Here is an 11,531-nt window from a genome sequence, read left to right as displayed (position 1 = left end):
CCAGCATGTCCGATCCATCTGTCACCATATGCCCTGTCTAGGCGACCGCAGACATGTGCAAAATGTGAAGATGTACCGTAATTTTGGAACCAAACAGTACATCTTCCAGGAGAGCAGGCACTACTTGCAAAAACACAGGGTAACTGAGAGCATTAAAGCTCTGACATAACATTTAGAGGCCATTGAGCGAATCATTCATGATTCCTGTCTCCGCATTTACAGAAATGCTCTTGATGATCATGGACATACGTTGCATGAGGGTTCTGAAGTGCCCAAATGTTGCTGTTGTGCAAATTGAAAATGCTTTCATGGGTAAAGAAGGCCTCATCCATAACCAACACACATTAAGAGAGATTTGGCTGTCATGCTACTCGTTTTAGGAACCGGTCAACAATTACAGATGCCTAGGGAAGTCGTCCAGATCCGTAGCTTGTACCTTTTGTTGCTGGAAAGGATGTAGACCGATCTCATGAAGGACGTTTCAGACATGACGATCATCTTGTCTCTCTCATTTGTCTGTAACTTGACACAAAAGTAGTTTTCTGAGACAGCCTGTGATGTGGATAACGTTCCTGATAAATCCTACGAGCTGCCCTTGCATTGCCATTAACGGTGTCGTAGACCACATGCATGTATCCTAGCCCATTTCTTGTGAAATCATATTCCATGTTAATGCTTCACGACACTCACTCACTCATTGAGAGCTGCTCTAATCAGACCACTGAACCCACTGAATACAATAAAAGTGCACTTGAAACCAATGTTCCACATTGCACATCAGTCCCACCTAGCGACAGCGAGAGTGTGCAGTATGTTTGTATCTGGCAAACACAAACACATTTCAGGCTTGAAGACTGTCACACAGCAGGAGTTATTGTTGATGCCTGTAGTGTGTAAATATGTGATTGCAACACCCAGTTCCTACACTCAAATTCCTTGGTTTGATGCTCTCTTCCTGCCCTACATGTTTTGTCAAATTGTTTTTATGGACCATGTATATTAAGTGCTGATCTACATGGTTTTACCAACAGAAAGTTCTTTCTATTTTAATGGTCATCATACATGAATTTTGAAGACTTTTACCACACACTATAAATTTATTCTGGAATGAAACTGACTTTTCAGGGAACATTATTCATTTCACAATAAAATACACTGCAGATGACATCACAGCTACATACGTATTACACCAGTGCACGACACACTTGAGGTATGCTAAACATGTTGTTTATCATGTAAGTAAAATAATTACAAGATCATGAACCCTTACTAAAATTAGGAAGAAACATACAAAAGCATGCTACAATTTGTTCAAAGATACTCTTCACTTGAGAAAATGTACAAAACACACATATCTTTATATACAACAGGCATATATATTTCACAGATGGCACTGATGGAGTTAAAACTGAGAATGATTTGCTGATGCCCTCCTGTTGTTCTTATTTGACAATTATTTTTTTAATGCAGTGCAGCTGCACATTACAAAAGTGAAGAATCACAGCAGACATTAGTCAAATAATGGTGTCTTATTACAAGACACCATAACAGTGTCTCTACATACAGCACAATAGCTAAGATTTAGTCATGCCTTAATCTCTAGATATTTTTCCTCATTCAAGACATCAAATAGACGCCTCCAACAACGCACACGGATAGGATAAGACAGAATGCCACAGTCCTGAATAAAATTTCAAAGTATGTTCTGTTCTACAAAATAAGCAATTAGTTAATTACTTATTCTGTTGTATGATACCTTAGGAGCAATTAATTAATACACACATATCTCTTTTCAGTTTATTTCACAACAAAAACCCAAATGTATACTAATTACACATTTATCAGTGTCTCTAGTCACATTTTCAATATCATTCAAAGACATTTATACAGCTAAAACATTCACACTAGACACCTTAGATCTTCCTTATCGTAAGAGCTCAGATTCTTTGGCTTCGAAAATCTTTGTTGCTTCTGCCAAATATTGGTCTGCGAAAGCAGCAATCTGCAAATAAAATGATTTATTAATTCATAGGTTTAGCATGAAAAAAATTAAAGCAAGCAATTTTTAAATGCTGATAGCTTTCCTTGCAAAGAAGCAGAGATTCATGTGTCAGACAGCAACTTCAAAATGTAGGATAGGAGGACATTTTTAAGATAATTTTTTAGAACATTCCTCATGCAGAAAAACAGTGGTCTTGTTAAAATACTTTAAAAATGAGTTAAAAGCAGTCTTGACTACAGTAAAATATTTATTTCCAACGGTTGACATTTGTGGACTCACAACACCTGGTCCATTCAGACCAGTTATACCATGAATACAGGTGGTGGCATGACTATACTCACACTTGGAAACCTTGGAAACACTCAACTGCCCAGAAAGCTTACAATATCATACAACAGAGTATATTATGCAATCCAAAGGAAGATAAAAACTGTTGTCAGAGGAAAGAAGGAAGAGTCATAATCTGAGTACTAGTTTTATGAATTAATAGAACAGGTTTATTCATTTACTTGTCCATAATGTCCAACTAAAAGCAATGAATGGCTGAGAGAATAAGTATGAAGTAGTAGCACCAAAGCAGAAAGGTGCCTTTAGTAAAAAAGATGAGGATCTTAAACTCTAAAAGAAATAGCACAGAAATCAAGACTGCAGGCAGTCACCTCTGTCTTATATATATATATACTTTCATCATGTAACTTTATCCATTGTAGTTACTATAGATTAAATATCTTCTTCACTTTCAGTTTAACATCACTTCACTGAAACTTGACACTTGCACTTTGATGACAAATAATGGTACTGTATATGACAACACAGCAATTACTATTTTGGAAAACATGATCCTGTAAAGGCTGTATGTCTTAAGTTATAATGTTTCAAGCAAACGTTTTGATTTTTACCAAATAATACCTCATTTATGACTCTTGTGAATCTTCTGGTATTTAAATGTTATAGTTTCCTCAACAACTTATGCTCCTGTAGTCCTTACACATTCATTAACCTTCACACACTGACTGAACATAAATGTAAAGCTTTATAAGTAAACGACACTGATCGGTGATGGAATAGACACATTTTCATATTAAAAAAAAAAAAAAATTATTTGGTTTCAGCCATTCACACTGTGATACTGCCCTTGTAAGTTGGAGGACCGAACCTAAATGTATTTCAGTTTAAATACTCATGACTGTTCAATCCAATTAATCAACTGAAAACTCTATTACAAATTTCAAACAAAATTTGCAAAAGATGCAGATTTTTTGGATGGAAATTCATAAGGCATGTGACTCAACTGGCTGGAAAATTGGAAATGTTGTTATTGGTACAATGACAGAGGATGTGGAAAGTTATTCACCATTCTATTAACTTCTCAATAGTTGAAAACTGTTAAGCTCTGTTCTTCAAGTTTTGAATAAACTCAAAGAATTACAGTGGCTTAATGGTATTCACCACAATACTGTTGTTTTGCTTTCAATTTCTGGGGCCATGTGTATGGAAAAAACAGCCAAGAGTTTACAACTGAGCTACCCTAAAATGATTCACATTGTTTGGCTCACTAAAATGTTGCAGTACGATTATGAAAGGACCTCTTCTGCACTTTTTAACATAGGTCTCACTGTGACTAGCTCCTCTGGATTGCCAGGAGGGTAACTGTCAACCACCTATCAAAACAACAATAGTGAAAAATGCTACAAGTATTCAGATCTGAAGCTTAGGCAAATTAATATGGGTCAATAGGTACGCAAGATACAAAGGGAAAAGTAAAGTTGTCAGGAATGCAATGAATGAGGCTAGCAAAGAACTTACTGGTAGACAAAACAATAATAGCTCAAGAAAATTAGAAGTGAATGTAATGATAACAGTTCTAAGAACAACTAAACAAATTATCACTGCAGAATAGATCAAGACACATCATACAGCTGTAATTTTTCCCAAGCATGTGTGGCTCTACCGTATGGTTAAATGGTGATGGAATTCTCTTGAGTAAAATATTCTGGAGGTAAACAAGGTCCCCCATTGAAATCTCTGGATGGGGACTAATCAGGAGGATGCTGTCATCAGAAGAAACAAAAATGGCATTCTCCGGATCGAAGTGTGGAATGTTGGATCCCTTAGTCAGGTAGGTAGGTTAGAAAATTTAAAGGCTAACCTACGTTTATAGCATTTGTAGGCTTACAGAAAGCTTTTGACAATGTTCACTGGAATAGTCTCTGGGTCATTCCATGCCAAGTGGTCTAAACCTTCCCACCATCATGTCTCCAATTTTCTTCAAATTTTATCTGTAGCACTAGTCAAGTGCTAAATTAAGTTTCTCAAGATTTCAAGCCTCTAGCTGCAATACTTGCTGATCTACACCCCCTTGTCTGAAGGGTAGTAAGTTCGCATGCGCGCGACATCAGACAAAATGCCATTTTTGGGGTCTCATAAAATTGAAACCAATTCATAAGAATGGTTAGTAAGATGAGACCCTGTACAGTTTTTTGTGCTGATTCAAACGAAATTAATTATAAGATTACTGATGCAAAATCCGGTCAAACAAGTCGACTCAAAGTGTACCCCTAATTCTGTCGTGACTTAATGCGACAAATTTTGACCAATATTCAGACTGCAATAATTTCCTTGCAGATAAAGATATGGACTTGAACTTTTTACCAAGTCTTATCTTTGTGCTGGACATAATACAGCTGGATTTCCAACTACCCAGGCTTTATAGTCGCCTTGCAAAATCTCTTCAAATTTGGCAGTGTCAGCGCAAATGGCTTTATTTACCAAAGTTCAAAGCCCATTACTACAAAATAGTCAGCCTGGATTTAATTGTGAATAGTATCATCTGAAAGAGAAACTCTTGCTCTACAAGATGGATATATTTTTCTTTTGCAACGCTTCCATTAAGTGCTTATTTACTCAGGTCAAAGTATCTTATATTTTGTGTGCGCAGTGCCCTGCGTTGGTCCATGATGGCTGAGCCATTACTGGTTATCACAATAAAACCAGCATCCCCATCGCCATAGGGGCCACGCCCGATACCCATGCAGTAACAGCCACGGGTGGGTATCTTTACTGCAGGTTCCCAAGCCTGATTACAGGGTGTCTTTACCACAGGATCCCAAGCCTGATTGTGGGTTTCTTTATGCAGGTTCCCAAGCCTGTCTTCCTCAGTTACTTCATCATTCTGGAAGCATCGTTGATTTGCAAGAGAATGCTTTCAGGAAAACTGTATTGCCGACCAGATGATGTCACTGATGGAGCTGGAATAACACCAATGATAAGTTGTTCTGGAATCCAGCAAGTATCACGTCTTAAGGGCCAATAAAATGAACTTGCAGGACCATGAGGATGCATAAAGCTTATGAAAGCATCTTTCTGTTCGACTGAGATTTCAACGATGTTTCCAATCCACCATTTCTTTTCATAAATGCAAGCAACATACTGCCCAGGCTGAAGATCCATGACTTGAACTACTACTTCAGCAGCACTAATTTTGGCCAAAAAAGATGTCGCATCATTAGAAACTCTACTGACCTTAATTGTCGTCATATCAATGGGCAAAAAATGGTGGTTTTCTCTTGTGCCAGCTAGAGTGTGCCCTTGCAGGAATCTTTCTTCTTGAGAAGCTTTTTCTTCTTCAACTTCCTCTTTGCTGATGAAAAAGAATTTGATTCCATTGATATTATCATTGCAGAAGTTGAAAAGATCTTTGGGTGTTAGAATCTGGTTTTCATATGGACGTTGCAAACTTGCTCTTGCTGCCAACCGTTTTGTTGTGCCTCCAATGCCATCACAAGGCGACTTTCCATGGCTTGTTCCAAAGAAATTCCATTCTGCTGTTATTTCAAAATCTTCTTTGTGATAGCATAAGTTGAGAAAATTCTTGAAATTCTTATATTGTGCAGCTGAACCATCACTGAAGTAGTGGATGTGGCTTATTTTGGAAAATTGCATCTTCAGGTAATTGATTACTTTTCCAATGTAAACATGGACAGTAATCGTATCGTGTCGAAGGCAGTCACTAATAACACAAAGATTCACACATTGCACCTCTTCGTTTTCACAGTAGTAGACTACAAATGGATGAACTGTTGCTTGACTGTTTTCCCAGTGAAAGCCTTGCACTGCATCTTGAACAATAAATGAATAGTTTTCAGCAAAATCCATTAGTATTATGAATTCGCCTTCTTTCAAATCAGTTTTGAGAGCTTTCAGGTGCTGGCTTTGATGCTTGGCAATGTAGTGATGACAAGACAGGTTCCAAATTTTTGCTGCAATATCTTCAACATACTCTTCTGTTGAAAGCTGCTTTGTTTCTAAAGTATCCCTGTCGGTATGAATCCATTGTTTGTACTCAATCAGTTCTTCAGGGTCATTATCTTCAAAATATGTTGCAATAACTGCTTCTACACCTTCTGGACCAGGGCAGTTTTCACAACGATGAAGCATACAATCCTTGTTTTCCAAGCTGCAAACAGCTTTGCTAAGAATTTCCTTGTAGTCTTCATTGATTGATGCACCAGTGAGCATAAGCTTGACATTTTGGTGTATTGTACAGACACAAACTGAGTGCATTCCAGCAGAGCCAACTGTAACACACCATTTTGGTCTAAGCTCGCAAAACTTTGAGAAGCCAATTTCTGGTCCATTTTGCTTCTGATAAGACACGTACATTTCCTTCAAATTGCAAAGCAACAACCGCTTTTGCTTGTACACCTTTGTTCCTGAAATTCTCACAGGCACACAGTCTTTCTTCCCTGGACAAAGTCTGCTGAATTCGTCATCTTGAAAAAAGTCATGTACTTTCTGGACAACTTCATCTGAAAGCTTCCTTCCTTGCCGATTTGCTGGAAAAGCTAGAACACCTTGCTCATTCTTCAGTTTTCTCGCTTGCTTTACCATTCTTTCTGATACATTAAATGCTGTTGTCGTATCTTTAATTGTCCAGCTTCTTGGAACCAAGGTCAATATTTGAACTTTTGTCCTACGATTTGACACTTTACATTTTTCTTTCAACTCTTCTATAAGATTATCAAGATCTGCACAATTATTGCATGGGCGACTTTTACTTGAACTTGGCTGTTCATCGTAATTGATTCCTACAGCAGCAGCAATTTGATTCCCAATTAAACTTTGTGCATCCAAGATCTTTCTTTTTGCATAGCTTTGCTTATCTCTTTTACTTAGTTGTCTTCTTTTCAATGGTGAAGCACCAATAAATGATAAACTTTTGTTGATGGCTGGTTCAGTTTCATCCGTTGTGAAATCTTGTTCAGATTGGGTTGATAGTGATGATGAATCTTCTAGCTTTTGGTTCAGTGCCGACATGCAGCGAGGGCAAAGCTTCTGACCAGGTTTTATATCAATCACTTCTTTTTTCTTTAACAGGCAAAGTTTGGCAGCTGTTTCATTATCAAGCAGTCTAAGTCCAGCTTTTACATTGTGATTCCTCTTCTTGAATGGATTGCAACATTTCTTTTGCATCGCTTGATATTCATGTAGGAAGAGGGCTTCATGGTGGAAGCAAATGATGGAATTTTCGTTAAGTTTGGCTTCTGAACGCGAAACAAGCAATTTCTGGTCACATTCTGTGAAATCACTAAACGCTTTGAATCCAGTCTTCTTAGCATAGAAGATAACATGGCACTTTGATGCAGCAGCATCTTTTCCAATTGAACAGGGGGCCAACGATTCTTCTTCTTCATTAACTTCTGACATCTCTCACTGGCCAATCACTGAATAAAACACGAATGAAATATCCAATTATATCAGTAATTCTAAGCGACTATTAAGATTCAAATTCCTAGAAATGAAGAAAAATTAGTGCATCGCGCATACAAAATATAACAACTTTGATGTGAGTTAATGAGTACTTAATGGTCGCGTTGCAAAAAAAACAAATGTCAGTCTTGTAGAGCAAGAGTTTCTCTTTTAGGTGATACTATTCACAAGCAGATTCAGGCCAACTATTTTTTAGTAATTGGCTTGAAACTTTGGTAAATTTTACCGTTTGTGCTGACACTGCCTAATTTGAAGAGATACTGCAGGGCGACCATATGGCCTGGATCATTGCAAATCCGGCTGCATTATGTCTAGCACAAGCATGAAGCTTGGCCAAAAGTTCAAGTCCATATCTTCAACTGCAAGGAAATCATTGCAGTCTTAATATTGGTCAAAATTTGTCGCGTTGTGTCACGACAAATTTTGAAGTATACTTTGAGTCGAGTTATTTGACCGGGGTTTGCATGAGTAATGTTATACATAATTTCGTTGGAATCAGCAAAAAAAACTGTACAGGGTCGCATCTTACTAACCATTCTTATGAATTAGTTTCGATTTTATTAGACTCCAAATATGACATTTTTTTTATGTTGCATGCACACGGACTAAGTACACTTCAGACAAGGGGGTCTAGATCAGCAGCTATTGCAGCTAGAGGCCTGAAATCTTGGGAAACTTACTTCAACACTTGACTAAAGCTACAGTTAAAATTTGACGAAAATTGGAGACCATGATGGTGGGAACTTTTTTCAGTTTTAGACCACTTGGTGTGGAATGACCCCTCTTTCATATTCTGAAAGTGGCAGGGATAAAATACAGGGAGCAAAAGGCTATTTACAATTTGTACAGAAACCAGATGGCAATTATAAGAGTGAAGGGGCGTGAAAGGGACACAGTGGTTGAGAAGGGAGTGAGACAGGGTTGTAGTCTATCTCCAGCATTATTCAATCTGTATATTGAGCAAGCAGTAAAGAAAACAAAAGAAAAATATGGAATGTGAATTAAAGTCCAAGGAGAAGAAATAAAAACTTTGAGGTTTGCCGATGACATTGTAATTCTGTCAGAGGCAGCAACCGACTTGGAAGAGCAGTTGAATGGAATGGACAGTGTCTTGAAAGAAAGATACAAGATGAACATCGACAAAAGAAAAATGAGGATAATAGAAAGTAGTCAAATTAAATCAGGTTACGCTGAGGGAATTAGATTAGGAAATGAGACACTTGAAATAGTAGAGGAGTTTTGCTATTTGGGCTGCAAAATAACTGATGATGGTCGAAGTAGAGAGGATATAAAATGTAGACTGGCAATGGCAAGGAAAGCGTTTCTGAAGAAGAGAAATTTGTAACACTGAATATAAATTTAAGTGTGAGGAAATCTTTTCTGAAAGTATATGGAGTGTAGCCATGTATGGAAGTGAAACATGGACGATAAACAGTTTAGACAAGAAGAGAATACAAGCTTTTGAAATTCAGTGCTACAAAAGAATGTTGAAGATTACATGGATATATCATGTAAGTAATGAGGAGGTACTAAATAGAATTGGGGAGAAGAGGAATTTGTGGCACAATTTGACTAGGAGAAGGGATCAGTTGGTAGGACACATTCTGAGACATCAAATGATCACCAACTTATTACTGGAGGAAAACGTGAGGCATAAAAATCATAGTGGGAGACCATGAGAGGACTACAGTAAGCATATTCAGAAGGATGTAGGTTGCAATAGTTAATCAGAGACGAAGAGCCTTCCGCAGAATCATGGAGAGCTGCATCAAACCAGTCTTTGGACTGAAGACCACAGCAACAAACTTTAAATTTGTCAGTAATAACTACAAAGCTTATATAAATTGTTATTTCATAATCACTGGAAAAATATTATCTGAATAGATGAAAAATTCAGTTTTTTGTTGTTTGTGATGAGTATCATAATACTGTAAATGCTACTGGTGCATGATGTATCACAATATTCATTTCACGTAAGTTGTGGTTGTGTAACATGGTGTTACTGTAAACATACTTCCGTACAAGATGTGCATGGTCTAACCCAAAGGTCTGAATACAAATATACTGAAGATGAGTATGTTTGGAAAAACTGCTGACCTGCCAAATGATGATGATGATGATGATGATGATGATGATGATGTGTATTTGACTGGGAGGATGTAATGAGAAGATACCACCTATGACCATTGCAACATTACAGGGGACCATGTTCCATGTTGAATCAGCAGCTGTAGATTCCATATTCCACTGCCTGAACCTTACATCATTGTAACTTGGATGAGAATTGTTATCACATCAAACTGTCTGTGATTTTCATTTTTGAGCTCCTCAGTCCTCAAGAAGTGTTACAGGTACTCATGTTGATATCTCAGAAAACAAATTCACCTGACCTGAAACTGATGGAACATATCTGGGACACTGTCAGGTGCCAGCAATCTGCCCACTAACCACTAGTCTATAATTTAAGGAAACTGCATGACCTATGCATAGACTTCCCATGCCACACATATCCAAAATCTACCAAGGACTCATCAAATCGATGCTATGCAGAATCGCTGCTGTGCTGTGTCCCAGAGATGAATTACTCAAGTAGTCATAATGTTTTGGCTCATCAGTGTATATGCATAAAATGTATGACTGCATGAGTAGAGCATCTGACGTGAATGGAAGTGAGTCAATTATTACATCATTTGCAACAAGTTTTGTATTACCAGATTACTGCCATGAGGTTAATCATGGCAAGCTGCATTATGAATCAGCTCTTATATTAGTTGTCTTTTCTGCTGTGCTTTCCATGGTATCACAGGAAGAGTGCAAGAAATTTATCAAATTTACTTCAGAATATTATGTACTTGGTTGTTTACACCATTTTAATTGTCTTGCAGTGTCATTAATTCCACCATGTGGATTGAAACACACAATCTGCCACTGTAATCTCAGTGTTACATTTTAACATATAATGAGATTGGATAATCTGATGCAATTGACGAAAATTATTACACGAAATAAAGTACAGACTGGTCTTCAGCAGAGTTACGGACAACGATCTTGAATTTTTTTCTGGCCTCAGCCACCAGTGGGAGAAGAATGTTCAATATAAAGCGCTTAGTAACTACTTTATGTTTACTGTTCTCTGGTGATTTTCAGCATGGAGCTACATCGTGTCCTATTCTGTAATAATATATCCATCCATAACAAATATTACACTACACTGCTGAGTTATACATCAGTCATCAACACAGCACTGCTTGTATGTCATACATCATATACTGGTAACAAGAAGACAAAAACCTACCAGAAAAGCAATACAGGATTATGATTCATGTATTTTAAATTAAATTATGCTCTGCTGACAGACCTGAGTAAGTCCGAGGCAGCCTCAAGATTTCTGAACACCAGAAGTCAGCTTAATTTAGTTTTACATTTAAAATTTATCAAAAAGTTAAACTATGTAATTTCAGACAAGCAATAATGACATTTTAGTACCAGAAGTAGACATTAATGATTATACATTGAATAAAGTACAGTGTGTACTATTGCTTAGGGTCCAGCTGGATAACAGATTAAAATGGAGTCAAGTAATTGGGAAGCTGAGTTTAGCATGTTACACCGTTAGAAGCATCTCCCACTGTGTCGACCTAAGACACAAGTGCTGGCTTATTTAATATATTCTCACTCCCTGTTCCTACTGGAATTATCTTCTGGAGCAGTGTACATGAAGTAAATAAAGTGTCCATTCGGCAGAAGCGAGCAGTATTAT

At 37.4% G+C, this 11,531-nt stretch overlaps 1 protein-coding gene across 3 annotated transcripts in view; it reads right to left on the bottom strand.

The window, feature by feature from the left end:
- Nucleotides 1-1,785: 1,785 nt before the first annotated feature.
- LOC126188131 (ribosome-recycling factor, mitochondrial) overlaps nucleotides 1,786-11,531 on the bottom strand; it is a 57,188-nt gene continuing 47,442 nt past the window's right edge. For all 3 annotated transcript variants that reach the window (XM_049929612.1, XM_049929609.1, XM_049929611.1), the window contains exon 6: nucleotides 1,786-2,002. In XM_049929612.1, the coding sequence (XP_049785569.1) occupies nucleotides 1,925-2,002 (78 nt within the window). In that variant the 3' untranslated portion in view covers nucleotides 1,786-1,924. The remainder of the gene's footprint in view (nucleotides 2,003-11,531) is intronic.

The sequence above is a fragment of the Schistocerca cancellata genome, chromosome 5, assembly GCF_023864275.1.
Source record: "Schistocerca cancellata isolate TAMUIC-IGC-003103 chromosome 5, iqSchCanc2.1, whole genome shotgun sequence".
In the NCBI taxonomy this organism is placed as follows: Eukaryota; Metazoa; Arthropoda; class Insecta; order Orthoptera; family Acrididae; genus Schistocerca; species Schistocerca cancellata.
Note: the sequence above shows the minus strand (reverse complement) of the source record. Positions and strands in the feature narration are given on the sequence as shown.